The sequence below is a fragment of the Pseudophryne corroboree genome, chromosome 3 (genome assembly GCF_028390025.1).
Source record: "Pseudophryne corroboree isolate aPseCor3 chromosome 3, aPseCor3.hap2, whole genome shotgun sequence".
Classification (NCBI taxonomy): Eukaryota; Metazoa; Chordata; class Amphibia; order Anura; family Myobatrachidae; genus Pseudophryne; species Pseudophryne corroboree.
This window is the reverse complement of record NC_086446.1, coordinates 387,665,075-387,687,116: the sequence shown is the minus strand read 5'-3', so window position 1 is coordinate 387,687,116 and position 22,042 is coordinate 387,665,075. Positions and strand designations below refer to the sequence as shown.

General features: G+C 40.5%; 1 protein-coding gene across 4 annotated transcripts in view; it reads left to right on the top strand.

Moving 5' to 3' along the window:
* The window catches only part of PLEKHH3 (pleckstrin homology, MyTH4 and FERM domain containing H3), a 148,362-nt gene extending 126,796 nt beyond the window's left edge, over positions 1 to 21,566 (top strand). For 3 of the 4 annotated variants that reach the window (XM_063960034.1, XM_063960036.1, XM_063960037.1), the window contains 7 exons: positions 3,413 to 3,707; positions 3,817 to 4,024; positions 7,727 to 7,863; positions 9,322 to 9,442; positions 9,774 to 10,238; positions 12,014 to 12,205; positions 12,621 to 21,566. In XM_063960034.1, the coding sequence (XP_063816104.1) occupies positions 3,413 to 3,707; positions 3,817 to 4,024; positions 7,727 to 7,863; positions 9,322 to 9,442; positions 9,774 to 10,238; positions 12,014 to 12,205; positions 12,621 to 12,734 (1,532 nt within the window). In that variant the 3' untranslated portion in view covers positions 12,735 to 21,566. The remainder of the gene's footprint in view (positions 1 to 3,412; positions 3,708 to 3,816; positions 4,025 to 7,726; positions 7,864 to 9,321; positions 9,443 to 9,773; positions 10,239 to 12,013; positions 12,206 to 12,620) is intronic. The other variant, XM_063960035.1, reaches the window with a different exon arrangement.
* The last annotated feature ends 476 nt before the right edge of the window (positions 21,567 to 22,042 follow it).

Below are 22,042 nucleotides of genomic sequence, written 5' to 3'. Positions count from 1 at the left end.
CAGGTCTGAGTCGTTTACACTGCACACAGGTACAGTAGTGCCTGGAGTCTCAGACGCAGCATTAGTCCCAGTAGAGACGTTTCCACCCCCTGACGTTACTAGCCCTGCCCCTAGATAAGTGTCAGTGCTGCAGGAAACAGTGTCCCCATGGATCTCCCCATGCTGTAAACAAGAGCTGAGTCGCATGACCCTGCTTACCCGTGACCTCTACATTGTCCCTTAACCCAAGTTCTTCCCAGGACGAACCCTGCAAGCTAGCCGGGTTGGATTCCTCCAAACATCATTAAAAGCAAAATCAGTTAGGTCCATTTTCAAAATAGGCCACAACAAGAGAATAAGGACATCCCTGCTAAAACATAACCGTTAGGAAGTATGGAATGACTTAGTACATTGACCATCATTTGAAAACATATGGTTTAAGTAGAGCCGCCAATTTCACCTACTTCTCTATAGTGTATGGATGTAAAAGTCACAAGTATTGCGGTTTTATAGTTGGAGCTGCATTTGTTTCTACTTTTGAGTCTTTCCTGTTGAGACTCAGTGGCTTGCCCTGTTTGTTATACTAGGTGCAATAGGTGCTGAGTAGCAACTGTTTGTGTTGCCTACAGCTTGAACCTATCTATATAAACTGAGCAAGAGACATCTCACTGCGGAGGGGCACAGACCGTGATTGCAAATTAGTATAACAGAAGAAGTTTACTTTGTGCCTAATCTTTAAAAACATAACCCAAGTTATAGTGGTATTCCTTTCATTTGTATCAGTTTACTTTGCTATTACATGTCCTTTTCCATGTTAATGAGTCACAATTGGAATTAGACGCTAGACCCCAAAGCATGTCTAACGCAATAATTAAAACATTAAAGGTAATCTACAATTTTATCATCCACAAACAGATCATTTACCGCAAGTGCAGCTTGTCCTTAGGGGGATTCCCACTCTAGTGAATAAGAAAATCATTGTTTCCACATCAGGACCCCAGACGCCAGGGAGTTTCGAAATGTCTTATTCACTCTGTCCTTTGATCCCATGTCCCTGCTCCCTCCCTCTAGTCTGGCAGAAATAGAGCACAGACTTTCCACATTAAATATTAAAATTCACCCATCATCTCTAAAGCAATTAAAATAAACTTTGTTTAATCCATTTTTATTGCTGCTTGTTCTGTCCCCGCTGGAAAGCCGATCCATGACTACTGTTTCTTCTGTAAAGTGGTATTATATTAAAGGCAGAATAGATTTCTATTATAAAACCATATTAACAATTTTCCAAGACATATATTAGATTTTCTGATATGTGACTATTATTTAGCCACATGAACAGCATGTTCTAGAGCAGTGATTCTCAAACTCAGTCTTCAGGACTCCAAAGAGTTCATATTGAACACATCTTACCCAAATCTAACTCTCTCTGCACATGTTACATCTGCCCCCCCCCTGCAGTGCACATGGTTTTGCCCAACTGCAAACAAATTTGCTGCTGCGATCGGATCTGAATTAGGCCCCTAGTTATTAAAAAAATATAATGTCATACAGTTTTATTGGATGATGAGGATAATGTGCTGCAGAAAAGCATTTGAGTGCAACATTCAGCCCATGGGCCACTACGTTCTAAAAAAAAAAAAAAAAAGGAAAACTACAATGATACCAATACCAGTTTGTTCACCAAACAGTTCCTTCTCCAAGAATTTACTTATTTTCCTAATGGCTTACTTGCTAAGTAGTGCCTTCTATGCCAAGGTGTTTTCATGTTTGTTCATTTTCAGAAACACATTGAGGTTTTCTCATTTCAATCCCAGTCAGCTGACTGCAATCACTAAGTGGCAAATTTACACCATTACGAGTTCAGGTTAAGATTACTTAAGGCCCTTTTCCACCTAAGTCCCAGGTCGGACCTGAGAGGTCTGACCCCTTTCCACCACAGGTCAGAGCCGTTTACACTGCACACGGGTACAGTAGCGCCTGGAGTCTCGGGAGCACTATTAGTCCCTTAAAGACTTTGGCTCCGCCCCTAATGTTACTGGTCCTGCCCATGAATTAGTGTCAGTGATGCAAGAAGCAGCGTCCCCATGGATCTCCCCATGCTGTAAACGGGAGCTGGGTCGCATGACCCTGCTTACTCGTTTACATTGTCCCATCGACCCTGCCAAGCTAGCCGGGTTAGATTGCCGGGTCACTGGACCAGAATTACCCTTTTCCACTGATCCGCCACCTGTGTTATCACAGCAATGACCCAGGTTTTAGCAGCAGTGGAAAAGGGGTATAAGTACATCATGTCCCCAGTTCAGCAGCACTCTGACAAGGTATTGTATAGGCAAAACATTCCCAACCTCGGTCCTCAAGGCACACTAACAATGAGGTTATAGTGATATCCATGTTGCAACATAAATTGTTAAACCAAAATATCTGGGGTACTAATTAAGTCACCTGTGCTCAAGCATGGTTATCACTAAAACCTGACAAGTTGGTGTGCCTTGAGGACTGAGGTTAGGAATGCCTGGTGTAGGCCACACAGCAGGTAATAATGCCCCAGTGCTCTGACCTTCTATTAGCTGTGGATGTTGATGGCTCTGTATAGAAGAGCCACTGGGTATGGCAAGACTGTTCTTATGAGAATCAGGGAAAGGTTTATGTGAAGGCTGATGCAGCTAACAAGCCCGCACTCAGCAGTGGCATGATGCCAAAGGCAAAAGGGACATAGGGATCAGATTTTGGGTACGGGGCAAAACTTTTCATGAATAAAATTAAATTCTCAAAAATAATGAAAATGATAAGTTTAATTTTATTCATGCATAATTTAGTAAATAAACTATATTAGATAATTTACCAGATGACAGACCTTGCTTTAAGATTGGAAGATGACTAGTGACTATTTTACTATTATTGCTGCATTATTATTTGTTCCAATTGATGTGGGTGGAGCTCATAGTTATTTTTACTGGCTCATTTTACATCTGCTGGTGCACCTAAAGTCGGATCCAGTTCGTGAACATCTGACTGAGAACTATTATGAACATTGGTGAAAACTGGTGGAGAGGAAAAATGTGCTGAACCGATGGCCCCATCCTGTAATTTCTTAGTCCAATTTGTAAAATGGAAGTAAACATCTCATAAGTTACAGCCACCTTTTTCCACTACGCCAGCTGAGCAACTAGGACAGAGCATCATGTCAAAAAAGATTGTTAAACCTAAAGTTGTTGTGAAGAGGTATGAGAGGATTGCAGGAAATGGTTGTGAGCACTTCTAATTGTTCTCTTTCATCTATTTATTTTTAGCATACTTTAAGTGTCCCTTCAGTTTACAAAGACAAAAGGTTTGGCTTTATGCCCACAGAGGATTTCAGCTAGTATAGATAATATGCTTACCATAGATCTGCTTGGCCTTCAAATCATACTATGTGGTACTCTGCTTCTTTCAGCACATATGAAGGGTTATACTGCCCTGCGGGATGAGGCAGTGAAAATTTTCAACTCACTTCAGCAAATGGAGAGTGAGAGAGACCCTGTGCCATTGATGCAGGGGGTTCTCCAGACATGCTTAGACCTGCGGCCTCTTCGTGATGAAGTTTACTGCCAAGTCATCAAGCAGACGACCGACCCACCGGAGCCAGGAAGTTTATCTGATCTCAGATACTGGCAGTTACTTACCTGCATGAGTTGCACTTATCTACCCAGCCCTACTGTCCTTCGCTTCTTCCGGTTTCACTTGCAAAGGTAAGCCAGGAATGCTTTGTAATGCCTTTTGGTCTTGACTGTTTCTTTAAGGAAAAATTGTTGGAGCAAAGACACGTGTTTCCTTGAGAATTCTTGTTTCCCTTCCTAGAATGCGAACCTCTTATCCCAACACAGAAGTGGAGAAGTATGCCGACTTCATCCCTGCTTCTTTGGATAAGACAAAACAGCGCGAGTATGTGCCATCCTACGAGGAGATCTCCGTTCTCATCCAGAGGCAAGAACTGATGTGCACAGTATACTACCCAGGAGCAGGCGTCTGCAAAGTTCCAATCACATCCCATACCACAGCTGAAGAGGTGAGAGCTTTTATGGTTGGTGAGAATTGTATCTAGTAGCTGCGGATATGATGTGTGTTTTGTAGCTATTGCGCTACACTTGCATTGCATCCTGTTGGGCTACTGAGGTGGCCTAAATGGACCATAAGTGCCGTCCACTAAAGGTAATGCAGAAACAATCTTTTTATAAGCTAAGTAATTCACATACTCATAATTAGCATATACTATTTCACTGAGCTATAGTGTTTATGAAATGTATGAAAATTGTACACAACATGCAATCTTTTTGTCATTTAAGATATACATTTTCCCCTTATTGGTGACTTGTGCAACTTGTGTTCAAATCTTGCTGCTAAATCGTATTGCTTTCAGTGCGCAAGCTTATACCTATTGAACAAAGCTGGGACACTTAAGACTTTTTACCCCTTTTCGGAGCCCAAAAATGAGCAATATTAATGTCAATATAGACCTGGTCACAGAGAAAAGAAACCCATCTATAAGTGGGATCATCTTTCTAAAATTAGCAGTAACCGTTTTCAATAAACAAAACTGCTGTGTATTTTGCTGTGCCCTCATTTTATCAAATGTCCTCCATTATGCTGGGAGATAATAAATTATGAATCTGACTATTTTGTAAAGTTCTTCAAGGTTTCCAGACAGTTATTAGCAGCTTCCACTGAATAGTGTCTACAATTACAATTCATATTCTAGATTAAAAAACTACAACAGCCATATAGTCTAGATCAGTGGTTCTCAAACTTGGTCCTCAGGACCCCACACGGTTCACGGTTTCCATGTCATGCAGCAGCTGCACTGTGTATCACCAACTGTCACATTTTAAAAATCTACAGGTGACCTGCAAAACATGAACCGAAACATGGTCCTGGGGACCAAGTTTGAGAACCTGTGGTCTAGGTAATGGAAGTTCTCACGAAAAGAGTTAAAACATTTGGTGCATCGTACACAAGTCTTTGTCCGTAACATCTTATCAGATTTTAGCTTTCAGGTTTCTAATCCGCACTAGACTGATAAAAACTTGGTGTTACTTGCACTGTGTTAAGATGGCCACATGGAATTAATTTGGCCATGCACGTTGATGTCATTCTGGCTTCCATTTTTGGGGTGGTCGAATACATAGGCCATTGGGATCCTGTTCTGATTGCATTTATGAATGTGCCTGATAATAATTTCAGCTGGGTCATTGTTGTGCATTGTGGTGGTTTTTGGGGCACACAGTTCCGCAGTTTCATCTGTGACATTACAGCATTATGTATATTCAGCATTATTAAAGAAATGGTCTGTCTGTCTAATCCGCACTAGACTGATAAAAACTTGGTGTTACTTGCACTGTGTTAAGATGGCCACATGGAATTAATTTGGCCATGCACGTTGATGTCATTCTGGCTTCCATTTTTGGGGTGGTCGAATACATAGGCCATTGGGATCCTGTTCTGATTGCATTTATGAATGTGCCTGATAATAATTTCAGCTGGGTCATTGTTGTGCATTGTGGTGGTTTTTGGGGCACACAGTTCCGCAGTTTCATCTGTGACATTACAGCATTATGTATATTCAGCATTATTAAAGAAATGGTCTGTCTAAGTAGAGCTTTCTTTTGGCTATTCAGTTTACAACACTAGGGCTGATTGAGAGTTGCACAAAAGGCAGCTGTATTTATGCCTACATTGTATGTGGGTTCCAATGTATAGGTCAACAGTGTCTAGGTCGGTAGTAAATAGGTCGACCCCATATGGTTGACTGTATCTGACTATAGGTCGACAATGAAAAGATTGACAGTCATTAGGTCAACCACTAATGTTCGACATGCATTAGGTCGACATGATCAATAGGTTAACATGGCCTATAGGTCGACATTGCTTATGGTTGACACAACTTTTTTTTTTTTTAGCATTTTAATTAACTTTTCCATACTTTACCACCCACATGGACTACGATTGGGAATAGTAACCTGTGCCAAGCGCAGCGGTAGCAGAGTGAGGCACCTTGGCCACATTGTGAGCCATGTAGGGGGACACAGTACACTATATGGGGTTCAGTGTGCTGTGACTGCGAAAATGACCCCAAAAAAGTGTCAACATTTTATTGTCGACTTTTTTTGTCACGTTGACCTTTTCACGTGTCGACATTTTGATGCTGTCGACCTTTATTACTGTCTACCTTTATCATGTGGACCTAATGACCCTGTCGACCTTTTCCATGTCTACCTTATGGGTTGACCTATTGACTGTAGTCCTTTTGCTTGTAGACCTAATGGGCCCTACACACTGGGCGAGAATACCGTTCATATCTTTCAGTGTGGAGGCACCAGCGATGAACGATGCGTGGCCCCACGGCCGTTTATCACTGGTGCCCCGTCGCTTGTGCATGCAGGCCAATATGGACGATCTCGTCCATATTTGCCTGCACTGCTCTGGAGCCGGGTGACGGGGGGAGTGAAGAAACTTCACTGCCCCCCCCCCCCCCCCCCCGGGTCGCCCTTATCCGCCGTCTGGCAGCTCAGCGGCGGATCAACAAATGTGTAGGGCCCATAAGGATACACACCCATGGTCAGCATGATCAAAAGTTTGACCGGTAAAATGTAGACAGTGCTTAAGATCTACGTGGTCAAAAATTTGACATGACAATGGCTGACAAAAGTTTTTTTTTTTCATGTTTTTCAAACTTTTGCTTGATTTGCTATTCACGTGGACTATGATTGGGAATAGTAACCTTGCCCGAAGCCGTAAGCCCACGAGAGTACATATTTCCACTAATTGCACTTAGATATGGTTAAACATACAAATTGACACACACAAAAAATAAAAAAATGTGTGTCGACCATTATCATTTCAACCTTTTCTTTCCCTGTCGACCTTATCCACTGTCTACCTTTTACCTGTCAACCTTTTGACCCTGTCGACCTAATGACTGTCTATCTAGACCATAGGTCTGCAAACTCGGTCCTCAGGACCCCACTCAGTGCATGTTTTGCAGGTCTCCTCACAGAATCCCAAGTGAAATAATTAACTCCCCCTGCGGACCTTTTAAATGTGTCTGTGAGTAATTAATACACCTGTGCACCTGCTGGGTTACCTGCAAAATATGCACTGTGTGCGGTAATGAGGACTGAGTTTGCAGACCTATGATCTAGACAGTGTAGTTCTTCTATACCACACTCATTAGGTGGAATTCAAATGTTTGAAAAGTCAGTTTGGTGTCTGTTTTTTCTTGTCTATTGGATAGGAAAAAACAGACACCCAACCGATTTTTCAAACATTTGAATCCCCCCCCCCCCCCCCCCCCCCAACTGTGTACATTGAACTAAATGAAGATATTAGACCTGTGAGTTATACTCCTGTGAGACTTCACCACCTCTATCACTACACCTGGTTAAATATCTATCATTATTATTAGCGTGCAGTTGCACCAGTCCTTTCCTAAGTGCAAGAGTTATCTGAAATCAGATGGATCTCTGCGTATGCACAACAATATAGCTTTTGTGTGAACACCCTGTAACACCCATTAAGCCGCAGTGCAGATGTGTGAATCACTTGTAGATGCATGTGATCAGCTATGGAGCATGCACACTGCAAAACATCGCAAAATCTGACGGCAAAATGGACTTATGTACAGATCTTCATTTCCCCGCTGTTATTTCATTTAGACCAATCTTTTTTTTAAATAAACTTAATTAAACTTTCTTCATTTTGTCTTCTGAAACAGCTGGTCCAAGACCTGATCAAGAAACTTAACCTGAGTTGCAGTCGGAATATATTTGCCCTGTATGAGCAGAACAACCATTACGAACAAGCATTGGGCAAAGCCACTATAGTTGCTGACACCCTCACCAGGTTTGAAAAGTAAATAGACTTTCATTATTGGGGTATAGAAGGAACGGGGGCACAGCAAAAATGGGATTTGTATGGCTATTATATATTTTTTAATTAGTCATCCTGTAAATCATACATATAGAATGTGTTCTGAATGTTATTTAATTGTATATTTAAATGTATTTAATGGCAGTTGCCTTATAACATACTTTAATGAGTGTACACATGGATCTTTCATTCATATCCTTCAATAAAACAAATACAAATGGCAGAATTCTTGTTTGACTTTATCACTTATACACAAACATTAAACTGTTATGCAGGCCATACATCTAAATGACAATTCCCTAATTATAGTCAGTGGATTCCAATGATCAGTGATGTCTACTTGTCACAAATCCCTGACACACTAAGGGGGTTATTCAGGTTTGTTAGCAAAGCAACAAAGTTAGCAATTGGGCAAAACCATGGGGGTAATTCCAAGTTGATCGCAGCAGGAAATTTTTTAGCAGTTGGGCAAAACCATGTGCACTGCAGGGGGGCAGATATAACATGTGCAGAGAGATCTAGATTTGGGTAGGTTGAGTTCAATCTGCAATCTAAATTGCAGTGTAAAAATAAAGCAGCCAGTATTTACCCTGCACAGAAACAAAATAACCCACCCAAATCTAACTCTCTCTGCAAATGTTTTATCTGCCCCCCCTGCAGTGCACATGGTTTTGCCCAACTGCTAAAAAATTTCCTGCTGCGATCAACTTGGAATTACCCTCTATGTGCACTGCAGGGGAGGGGAGGGATGGGGGGGGGGGGAGGGGGGAAGAGATGTAACATGTGCAGAGAGATTTAGATTTGAGTGCGTTATATTGTTTCTGTGCAGGGTAAATACTGGCTGCTTAAATTTGACAGTGTAATTTTAGATTTCAATTTGAACACACCCCACTCAAATATAACTCTCTCCACATGTTACATCTACCCCCCCTCCCCCTCCTGCAGTGCAGCATGGTTTTGCCCAATTGCTAACTTTTTTACTTTGCTAACAAACTTGAATAAGGCCCTAATTCCGATAATTTTTAGGTGTGGAATCTGCGAACTGAGGACTTCCAATACGTTGTATTTTTTTATTTTTTTTTATTTTAGCATGATGGGTTTTTACGTTTTTACTAATATTGTATTTTTTGTGTATTTTTTATTAATTTCCTATTTTTTTTTTGGGTTAATGACATTCATCATGTATTTTTTACATATCACAATTTTTAAATATATTTCAAATGCCATTTTTTTTTAAAGTTTATTTTCTTCTTAATTTTCTTCTACAATACCCTAAGATGGGATATTAGAAATACAATGATATAGTAAAGCAGAAATTATTTTAAAACAATTAAAAAACACAGCAAAATAAGTTCACATACTTGTCATGCTGTTAATTAACATCTGATCATTATTTATTGTATTTTGGTGTGTATAATAATTCGTTTTCATCATTTACAGCCTTACCTGTAAAGATAAAGGGTTTGAAACAAGATGGAGGTTATATTTCAAACTTTACTGTTTTCTGGACACGGAGGACGTAAATAAAGACAGTGTGGAATATTCCTTCCTCTTTGAGCAGGTATATAAGAAATATATCTGTCCGAGCCATCTACTACTTTGGATGTTACATTTCTGATTCAATTAGATGATTTCATTGAAATTCTAGAGAATTCCACATTGGGTCATCACCTGCATTTAATGTCTTTTTGCCTTATGCTTCAGTACTATCCCTTAGCCTAGTGGGTTACCTCTACTATGAGTAAATGATGTGTTAACGTTAAAGAGCTGAGAATCTGCCATAACACTAGGCTTTTTTTTTTATATCCAATTCCTTCTATTTTGCCGTTCCCTTTATCCCCGCTCAGATTAGAATCTAACAGTAAATTAAGTGGTATTTTTTTTGTATGTAGGCACATGAAGCAGTCATCCAGGGGTACTTACCAACAAACGAAGAAACTTTACAGTCATTGGCTGCACTTCGTCTCCAGTTCCTCAATGGTGACTTTTCCCCAAGTTCACCATTTCCACGGCTAGAGGAGCTGTTCCCCATCTACATCCTTCACTCCCGGGTTTTGGCATCCAGTAAGCCAACTATTACATCAAGGACTTCCTGTCAAAGTCTCCACAAAGGACTTTTCTCAGGGGCTCTACCAAATGGATTATGGAACAATTCCCTAGTCAAACAGAAGGCAGAAGAAAGCCAGAAGTTCAAAGGTCGAGTAAAGGAGGAAGGAGCCAATATGATGTCTGCCATTGTAGACAAATGGAAGGCCTTACATGGCATGGATAGGACTGAAGTCATGGCCTCATATCTTGCCATAGTGAAACAGTGGTCAGGCTATGGATCCACATTGTTTGATATTGACTTTTATATGGTAAGTTGTCATATACACTATGCTGGTGTTCTACCATACAAAGAAAGTGATAACAAATGGGATTATACACACTGTACAGTGAAATAAAACATAGACATGGCGGTTGATGCTCCTAGACTCCTGTAAAAGCCATATCAATTGTGGGTGTCTGAGGGCTGGTGCAAATACCGCTGTTGGTTACGGTTGCCAGCACTACCTAACCACTTCTGATTGCCCATTTATCTTACGCGGACATGTGCTTTTCTTGTTGTATTTGCATATATAACGGGTTTTTGTATGCATGTCTTGCCAATTTTCTCTTCCTACACAAGATTTAGAACTGTACCTACTGTGTTAGAGAGTGTTTTTATGTTTTATTGAAACCTAATAGCAAATGTGTATTTTGCAATCAATTATGGTTAAAAATATTGTATGTGACGTAATTGTGGCACCTATGGTACTGGTGCAGACCCTCATGCTTATTGGGATGCTTAGTCCTCGGCACAGGCTATAGCATTGCTTTTTGTTTGTGCAGCCTTTTTAAAATGCACTGAACTCTGTCCTCAAGTCGTTAATGTATATTCTCTCTATCTAAAATTAACCCATTGATGTGTGAAAAAAAAAAAAGTTTTGTATAATTATGTTTTTGTTGCTGTTTTTTTTTTTCTAACTCAGAATATTTTTGCGAGTGCTTGCTGTGTGGGGGACAAGTTGGGCTGGGGCTGGATAAAGTGGTAGCCTTGGATTTCTTATTAGTATATAAATTCTAAGGGCTATATTCAATATTCTGACGTTTTTTTACATGTTTTTGAAAGCCAACAGTTTTTGCCAGTTTTACCTGTGGGACTTTTATTCAGCTGTAGTTGAGGTTCTGCAAATGTATCAGAACTGCAACTGCTGAGAACCGCACAGCGAGAGTCGCCCAGCATGTTAAAAGTCTGCCCAGCACAGAGCAAGCCGCCCACTGATGCGTTCGCAATTCTGCAAATGCAGCCACAGAATTGCGAATGCATTGCAAAAGTTGATCACCATCGACAGTTGCGGTTAACATAGGGCTACTCAGAATAATGAGAATGCAGTTGCACCGGGCACCATGTTTTAAGTCACAGTAATCGCACCTGACATCAGATCCACGCCCTGAAAACAGCCATGACACGTCTGCGTTTTCTAAACCACTCCCCGCAAATGCCGTGTGTACGCCCACAAGCGTCAGCCGTCTCTCAATCAACCTGCAATCGCATCCCGGCAAGATGCAATCGCAGAAGAATGGTGGGTCACGCACACGCAATGCGTTCACAGCGCATGCGCAGATGGATGATATTTTGCACATTTACAACTGAACCTGTCGATTAAGGCCCTTAAAACGGCAACAGTATTTAATACAGAACCAATGCATTTATTGGCGTTTAAAATCTTCAGGATAAACTGCCAAAAATCGTCGGGTTTTTAAAACGTGCTGCTTAGTACATATTAACCCTAAGTGAGATAAATGTAATTGAAGGATGAGCAGGATGACACAGAGAAGCTGCATAATTTGTACATGAAGTAGATAATGTTCATCAGTCTCTTTCATGTATATGGGCTTTCCTAAAATGGACACATTAGCTTTGATTACTGAGTTAAATATACACGGATATATTTCAGTTTATACATGTATTCATACACCTCGTAGACAGAAAAGACATAAAGACGTTTTATATTACAAGATAAAATAGAGAGATAATGAAACTGTATGATATTTGAGCAGGAGGTAACTTGGTTATTCACCCCATCTCTACCCCTTATCTTTTGCCCAGAGTTCTGTTGGGAGTTTCTCGCAGCGGCTGTGGTTGGGTGTGAATGCCTCCTCTCTCAGTCTCTACAAGCAGGGAGAAGTGGATCCATTTGAAAACATTCAGTACAGTCAAATAACCTCATTCGGTGTCTTGGACAGTACCACTTTTAAAGTGTCGGTTGGGGAGAAAGAAATGATCTTTGAAACATCGAAGGTGAGGTCTGCAACTTATCTAATCACTGCCCGTGCAATGGATCATGTGTAAAAAACAGGTGTATCAAAAGATTTCTTGTTTAGTTCACCTATCACTCACCCTGTACTTAGGTTGAGTAAATCCAGCTGGCTCCAGATAATTGTGACCACATAACCTCAACATTTATTTTTACCTGAGTACAAAAAAAAAAAAGTTCTTAACCAACCTATGATTACAAATTATTTGAAGTAATGTTTAAATCTTGTCAGGATACATCATGGACAACTTACAGCTCATGTAGAATCAAAGCTGTAACATACATCTTGTAAGGCATTCATAGGAAGTGCAAGATAATTAGTTTCCCTATAAGAGTTTCTTAATTCTAGAAGGATATTTAATCACATGACTAATACCTGCTATTTCCCTGATCTTTCAGGTTGATGAGATCACTCAGCTAATTAACACGTACCTCACCTGCATCAGCAATGGGCCTCACATGCCATGTGAAAGCACGAACAATTCTTCTGAAGATACAAGTCAACTAGTGTGACTTGATCTACCTGTCACTGGTGGGCTATGGAAATTGAACTATACACACAGCCCTGCTTATGGCTAGTGGGCACAGTTCTTCTAATGCCCCAAGACTGCTTACAGCCTGCTCTGAGCAAGTCCAAGCTTTATCCCTTGGAACAGGAAAGACTATCTGTTTGTATGGAAAAAAACATGAATTCTAGACTTCTTTAAACCAAAAATGGTTTCCTTTTTAGCTTCCCTCAGGTTCTGCCATGTTGTATTCTTTACACAATTTTACAAGTGTTTGCATACTCATAAAGCCACACAACATATATTACCACGATCAACCAGGATTTCATCATCTTCATATTTATTAGCAGGAAAGTTTGACATTTCAAGGGAGGTAAACCAACAATTTACATTTTGTTTTTGTTTTATAAATACTTATTTTTTTCCAGTTTTGAGTTAAAAAAAATAAATATATGTTTGGATGTGATTTCAAAGAACGTGCTTTATATAAGGGAATAACTAATTATGTGTTTCAAAAGCACTTTAGTTATCTATGTTATGTTTATGTTTTTATTGTACATGTCTCTTGGTACAACATTGTAAAGAAAATGTTCAAAGCAAGAATAATGTTCTGGTGTCATCCAATTTACCTGTTTGTCCTTGGGTAAACTCATCTGGTATGGCTGTAGGTTTAACTAGACATGCAGACCAGTCATCTCACATGGCTGCATCTGTTGGCATCAGTTGTGGGTGAAAACTGCTGTCATACCATCATACTCATTGCATACCTCCCAACATGACCCTCTCCAGGAGGGACACAATGCTCTGCTTCTGGACTTGTCTCTTAATTTATGATTGCCGGCACCTGTGTTGAACAGGTTAATGGATAAGAAAGCTGTTTCAGCACAGGTGATGGCAATCATAGATTAAGAGGGAAGTCCAGGAGCAGAGCATTCTGTCCTTCCTGGAGAGGGCCATGTTGGGAGGTATGGTCATTGGTTTGATGGCTTCAACTCCCGCCACGTCAGGGAATGGAGGGGAATTCCATTTGACCATGCAACTAGATGCCTACAATTCACTTTAGGTTTTCTAATACTTTTTTGGCTATTCTACTGCCCCTTCAAATTGAAGAGGGTGGATACTGATCTATAAGGGGACACTAAAGCTAAACTCACTGTAGGCAGACATTTTGTGGACTGAATCTATATTCATGCAGAATATACCCTATCATTTCATTAGGAGCAAGTGAGAGATCCTTGGCCACAAACATCATAGTGATTTGATAGACTATTTTCTAATGAATATAATGTCCGTACACAAAATCGCTGTCTACACTGTATGTCGTTGACAGGTTTATTCACTATGATAAAGCATATAACATTTGTGCTAGGTACACACAGTATTGGAAAACACTGCTCACTAGAGCATAGGTAATATAATTTTGCTTTTGCAGAACTTGGATATACATTTAGAACTGTGTACTATGTAATTACATACTGTTCCATTACATTTTACTGAGCAGTAATGATTGGAAACACCTCAAGAATAATCAAAACTGATGCAACACAAAGTTCATGATTGTAAGAATGCATGTGTGTACAGTTCAAGTCATTAACGTTATTTTTGGAGCCCCACTGTCAGAAAGCGTCTAGAATTTCTTAAATGGGGCTAAATGTAATAGCCTGTGCGCTGCCGGAGGTTGGGACTTTGGGAATTACTAAAAGTTGTTAGCAAACCAAAAAAATTAGCAACTGGGCAAAACCAGGTTGCACTGCAGGTGGGGCAGATGTAACATGTGCAGAGAGAGTTAGATTTGGGTGGGTATATTGGGGGCCATTCTGAGTTGATCGCTAGCTGAATTTGTTCGCAGCGCAGCGATCAGGCTAAAATTCGGCAGTTCTGCACATGAATATGCAGCGCAATGTACAGGCACAACGAACGATGTCGTTTTGCACAGGGTCTAGCGATGCATTTCAGTCGCACTGCTTGCCGCAGAGTGATTGACATGAAGTGGGCGTTTCTGGGTGGCAACTGAACGTTTTCAGGGAGTGTGCAGAAAACCGCAGGCGTGCCAAGAAAAACGCAGGCGTGGCTGGGCGGGTTTGTGACGTCAAATCCGGAGCTGAATAGTCTGAAGTGATCGCAAGCGCTGAGTAGGTTCTGAGCTACTCTGAAACTACACAAAAAAAATTTGTAGCCGCTCTGCGATAGAACCGTTCGCACTTCTGCTAAGCTAAAATACACTCTCAGTGGGCGGCGGCATAGCGTTTGCACGGCTGCTAAAACTAGCTAGTGAGTGATCAACTCGGAATGACCCCCATTGTTTCTGTGCAGGGTAAATACTGGCTACTTTATTTTTACACTACAATTTAGATTTCAGTTTGAACACACCCCACCCAAATCTAACTCTCTCTGCACATGTTACATCTGACCCCTCCCCCTGCAGTGCAACATGGTTTTGCCCAATCGCTTACTTTTTTGATTTGCCAACAACTCTGAATAACCCCCTTTGTGCAAATCTGCCCGTATGTTTAAAGCGGCAATAAATTGCAAGGCAAAACCAACCTGGTTATGCCTTGTAAATGATTGCCAGTTTAAACCTACGTGCAGACTCGCACAAAGTCTCGCACCTCCTTCAGCTCACAGGCTATTACTGTACATTTAGCCCCTGAGGTTAATATGCATGTGTGCAAGCTCTTACCAATATACAAAGTGAGTATGTTTTATAATCGCCTTGCCCTCAGTAGTATTAAAATAGGCCTTTGTGTTTCAGGTATGTTGGTGAAAATGATTTACATCAACATATACATTTTATATTGGCTTTTAATTTCATGGGAATCTAAGTATGTTTGTTTAAAACACAGAATATATACCATTGGTGACCATTGCCCTGGTCTGCCCATCTATTAGAATAGGATACAAAAGAGGCTGCAGTAACCCAATTAATCAGTAATTTGCTTGATTAATTTAGAATAAATAAGTCAAGGAAAGTTAATACCTGGTTGCTGCTGGCTAGCTGCACGTATACACTCGGTAAATAATTTCCAGGATCTGTAGCCAACATTTAGAGAACGACCTTTAAATGGTTTAAAAAAAGAATATATGCATATAATTAATCTCCATTAATTTATTGTACTTGCCAAGTCATTTTGTATTATTAATAGTATTATAAACATAAAGAAAGGAAAATCCTTTAAAAAGTGCCAAACCAATAAGTACCAGTAATATTAGTACATACTTGGTTGTGTTGGGGATAAATCACCAGTAAGCAATAGGTTTTTGTGTGAAAATAGGCCCACAATATACAGCATCCGCTGGAAACAGAAAAACAATTCTCGTTAAAGGCTGCCAATGCCATCTGAGGTCCGACACTACACAATCTCTGCCGCATTATTAGGTATTTTTCGCCACCATACACACTTTTCACACCTGTTTTCATGCTATTTACATGCTATCTGGATGATAGACCTACCTTGTCTAGGTAGACAGTCAATAGGTTGACACCATATGGTCGACATGCATTAGGTCGACAGGTGCAAATGGTAGACAAATGAAAGGTCAACAGTGCTTAAGGTTGACACACAAATGTTCGACACATGTTTAGCCAACATCTGCTTGATTTACAATCCATGTTGGACTACAATTAGGAACAGCAACCTGTCCGAAGTATGGCGGGCACGTAACAAGAAACATGCAGGATTTGGCCCAAAAAACATGTGTCAACCTCTACACTTAGTCGACCATATGTTGTCGACCTATTAACGGTCTGCCTAGACATTGTAAATCTATACCACACCCATTTACATTTCAAACATACAAGTGCCTGGGTAATCCAAATGTGCTCTGCATGAAACACACGTCTGTAATGTAATTTGCTACACGTGGGTTAGATTGTTTTGAGAATCCTGCTGTCCTGATGACCTTCCATTTTAAATTTACCATTTTTACTTAAAAGTACACCCATCACATAAATCTTTGAGGTAATATTCACTAGGCTAAACATTATTATTCATTACCAGTTATTTATATAGAGCACACATAATTTGCAGCGCTTTACAGAGAATATTTGCCCATTCACCTCAGTCCCTGCCCCAGTGGAGCTTCAGTCTGTATTCCCTACCACATGTACACACAGACACATTCACGTTAGGGTTCATTTAAAAAAAATAAACAAATTTTGAGCCAATTAACCTACCAGTATATTTTTGGAGTGTGGGAGGAAACCGGAGTACCTGGAAGAAACTTACGCAAGTACGGGGAGAATATACAAACTCCACACAGTTAGGGTCATGGTGGGAATCGAACTCATGGCCTCTGTGCTATGAGGCAGTAATGCTAGCCATTAATATGAGCATGCAGTTTATCAGTACATTTTGAACCAATGACACAGTATACTCTTCTGTAATTAAAATTAGCAAAGTGAAAATATTGCAGATTTGTTACAAATAAAATTCAAAACTGGTTCCTATGATTATAACAAATCTGGACTATTTTCTACTTTGCTAATTGTAATTACAGTAATGCACTTGAGGTGCTGTTAGCCACATTTAACTAAATACAAGTTACAAGATGGGTATGCTACTGTAATTCTGCATTTGAACTTTTGGTTTTATATCAGAAATAATGCTATTATTATCAAATGAGATTTACACAGAATCTGTATTGTACCAACCACGCGGCTCCTAACTGTCAAATGTAAGGCAGAAGCTGATTGGCTGGTACTCACAATTTTAGCTTTCTCCGAGCTTTGATAAATACCCCCCTTTGCTTTGACCTTTTTTATGCTATGATTTATCATTCCAATCAACTAATGTGTAAAATATTAGTGCATCTCCTTTTATTTTACATCATCAGTCACCAGAGCATCATGGGAGATGCATCTTAGTTGGCGTGATAAAGGTTACCCATTCCTTCCTAAAAATATGCAAAACATTAAATAACACCACTTGAAGAATAATGTTTGCTAGACAGAATTAAGAACTATAGTAATAATGCTAGTGTAGTTACTTTACTGCTGGCTTTGAGCAGAATTACTGTACAATGTAAAATAGAAAAGTAATTCTGAAAAACCCCGTTTTAAACTTTACTAGAGTGCAGACACAGTATTATTGATTCGAAGTGGAATTTTAGGAATTGACAATATTCCCAGTGCTTACACAATGCAAACTGAGCATAGCTTGTGCCTTGGGGTTGGCTATGCATGACCCCGCTGGTCACCATACCCATGACGGTATCCCGGCCGCGGAATGCCAGCGGGGGTGGGACGAGCGGAACAAGCCCCTTGTGGGCTTGCTGCATTCGCCACGTTGCGGGCTCGGAGGCGAGCTGCGGTCGCCACAGGTTATATTCCCACTCTATGGGTGTCGTGGATACCCACGAGTGGGAATACTCCCAGTTGGTCTGCATGTCGACTGTTGGGATTCCGAGCGGGCAGGATCCAGGGGTCAGTATTGTGACTGGCGGTCTCCTTACCTCCGGTCACGTAACTGTATCCGGTTCCTTGATATGGAAATGCTGCTGTGCTGTGGATATTGTTGGGTGTACATCTAGACTGTACGAAAAATGAAAATTTAAAGGTCTTCTAATCTTACTTCAGAATGTATAAGAACGCAGGTCATGTAATAGAAAATAGATAGGCTATCTATACATCTCCCTATTATTAGGACTGTAGCTCCTTGTTTGATTAGATCATTGTACAACTGGTTCTGTACGGACAAACCTTTGTGCTTAATAAATACTGTATGTATGTAATCTATATTTGTAAGCAGAAAAGGCTGTTAGGGAAACGTATTTTGTAATATAACTTCCTGCTGCTTGACCGATAAATAGGCACTCAACAGACATTTGAATTTTTAGGGACAACAGGTAAACCTTTGTGAGAGAGAATCAGGTCTTCCAGTATTTGCATATACAGTAGTACGGAGTAGTTTAGCACTGTGCCGACAGGACAAAGGCCTATCTATTAGTGTTACTATAAGAAACATCACAAAAAACCCACTTCTCACCAAGCACGTTTACTTATCTTCAGGGTCAAAGCCAACCTGCAAAATTATGACCTTTTTTTTTTTTTTATTCCCTCACACATGACTTATACTGGCCATGGATGTACAGAAATGTAGATTACTTTCACATCATTATGTCATATAAAATGCTAAACAGAATTGATTCATCAGCTTGGTAATGTGGGTTAACAATGAACTCCCATTAGTGAGGGTGTAAGGTAATTTGCCATCCCTGAAGTAAAAGGGGACTGAGAGAGATGCACACTGCAATCTAGTAACACAGTGTTGTACCCAGATAGCTGAAAATGTATCATTTGGTCATGCATGTGTGTGGTCACATTTTGCTAACATATGAGGGTATATGGACAGCTTTAAGCTGGATACACACTTGTAGGCCCATTTTTTTCAATATGGGGTGAATGACTGATGATTGCATAGGCGTGGACGCAGTACTGATGCAGAAGCGTTAGCTGATAAATGGCTAAGAACGACCTCATGACGGTTGGGGTCATGAGGTCGCATCTTGTGCTGTACAGCCAACCTCCTGAACCCCATATTGGAGCCGCTCACCTCAGCGAGGAATACAGCACTATTTATCATATGCAACAAGTTTTATCATATCCTGTAACATGGCAGTTAGGAGCTGATTGGCTGGTACTTTGGGGTACATTTACCAAGCAGTGATAAGAGCGGAGAAGTGAGCCAGTAGAGAAGTTGCCCATGGCAACCAATCAGCACCGAAGTAACATCTATAATTTGCATACTATAAAATGATACAGAGCTGCTAATTGGTTGATGGGGAAATATCTCCACTGGCTCACTTCTCCGCTCTTATCACTGCTTAGTAAATGTACCCCTTTATCTTTCTCCACTTTACCACTCCCCAGGACTCAGCAAAGGTTTTTAAAGAAGCCCTTGAACACTCAGGGGCAGCTGTACTGAGTAAGACCGGGTATTATATTTTTCTCTTCAGCCACACAAACTAAGATTTATTAGGATAGCCTTATGTTTTCTTATATTCTGAGGTAAACAGAAAAAAAAAATTTTGTGCCAATTTTTTTTTTTTGTATATTAAGGAACATGTGAACAACTTGCACACAGTATTATAATAAAGAAGCAAAAATAAACGTACAGCTCATCCCTGCCCCCTTTAAACTCTTAGAAAAGTGTAGTCTGGAAATAAGCCAATGTCCAGATGTGTGTAAAGTTCAAATTCCTGTTGGCAGCAGTGTCAATGAGGCATGCACTCTCCTTCACCTGATGCCTGTACTGACTCAACGCAGAGGCCCTTTTATTATAGCAGTGTTCCTCTTTTTAAACTAATCCTGCTCTAAAGACTCTATAGACTTAGCAAGTTCACACTGTGTACACATTTGTAATGCGATTCAAACCATACTTTTTGTATTCATGTAAGGAAATGGGTTTATTATTTAGTACAGTCCTCACTGTTTATGACGCAGCTTTTATTGAAAGTGCACCCAATGCTTACCCAGAGGTAGCCATATTCAGAGAACGCAGCCTATTTGTTCAGTAGGGACCAGTGACATTCCTCAGGTATAAAGTGCCTGGTTCCTAGGCTGTCTCCACTGTATACCATCAATGGGCACGATTCAATTCGATGACAGTTGAATAGCCCCAGGAACTAGCTCCTGGGGCTATTCAATACAGCGCCCTGTGACACCCAACGACGGGATTTCTTCTCGCAGAAATCTGACAAAAGTACAGGCGCAATGCTGAATTTTGCCCTTAGCATGGTGGAAACAGCGTCACGCCGGACACTGTAGTCGGAGAATGCCGGCTGTCCCGTCAACACACCTTGTTTAGTCCAGGAGAACGGGCATTCTCCGACTTAACACGGAGCTGTATTGAATAGCCCCGGGAACTAATTCCCAGCACTATTCAACGGTCATCAAATTGAATCGTGCCCAATGTTTCCATTTTATGCAAAACAGAGTACATTTAAGGGCTGGGGCTAGTTTGCATAAATAGTACATTGTTTTCTAGCTGTATATTTCTGTTATTACAGTGTGTGTTATTCCTTATTTTTATTCTTTTTTTTTTTTTAAAGTTTATAAAGCTGCAGGCAGCACCCCCTCCCTATAGAGTGGTTAGTTAACATTTATCATACAGCTGGGAAGCAGGAAGAGCCAGGATGGGCTTAATGTGCGAGACCACACAGGCTCCCTGCCGGTTAGGTCCCCCGGTATGATCAGGCCACTTGCGGTTTCCTCAAGCTGGCAAATGCTGTTTCCTGAATTTAAACATTACTTTGTAACACTGACTAGCACCTGTTGAAGAACGTATAGGAAAATATATTCCATGTTTATTAAATAGCTGTTCACGTCTGGAAAATAAAATAAAAGGCAAGAGGGCTTTATAGTCACAGTCCTGATTTTGTTTCCTTCACAAGCTTTCATTTTGAAAGCAATTTTTTAAGCAGTTAATAGTCACTACTGACTACTTACCAGTCACATGAATATACTATGATGTAGGAAACACAAACCCCATCATCATATAGAATACACAATACTACAGAAACCTATACTGAGTTTTAATGTAGAGGACAATCTGTGACGTTTAATATGTAATAAGGTAGACACCACCTATTATTGGATCTATGTAGAATCAGCAGACTTGGATCACTTGGTGTCAGAACAGTTGCTGTCTTGTTGTATACACAGTCTGTAATATGCTGAAGTATGTGTGCTAAATCCCTTTGTCTACATTTTCCCCATTGCACTGTTTTACAATGCCTGGCCGGACATGCAATTACCAATTTTACTTTGAGAGATTTGCTATTTTCAAGAAGTGTTGTTTAAACTTTTTTTTTTTTAATAAAAACAAATATAAAATTGAAAGTGTTTCAGTTTACATTTCTTAAGATTACCGGTGCAGGGTTTTTGTTGTTTTTAAGCTTTGTTTTCATGTATTCATTTAGTGAATTTGTTTAATACGTAGATAGCACTGTTGTTGATGACTTAAGGGGGTACTCACGGAGTGATCACTGCTTAAAATCTAAGCAATCTGACTAGATTGCTTAGATTTTAAGCAGCGATCACTCCGTGTGTACCCCTCACAGCGATAGCGATGCGCAGCCCCGCACATCGCTATCGCCGGTGCTAGATTGGCCTGCATGCAGGCCAATCTAGCAGGTCGCTCACTTCACCCGCTGGGTGAAATGAGCGGCCCCCCGCATGCTCAGCACACATCTCTCCCCACATCTGCCAGTGAGTACTGGCCTTGAGGCTGGGTACACACTTGACAATATGCAGCAGATATATAGTCCGATCTGGCAGATCACACGATGTATATCGTTCAGTGTGTATGCTCTATC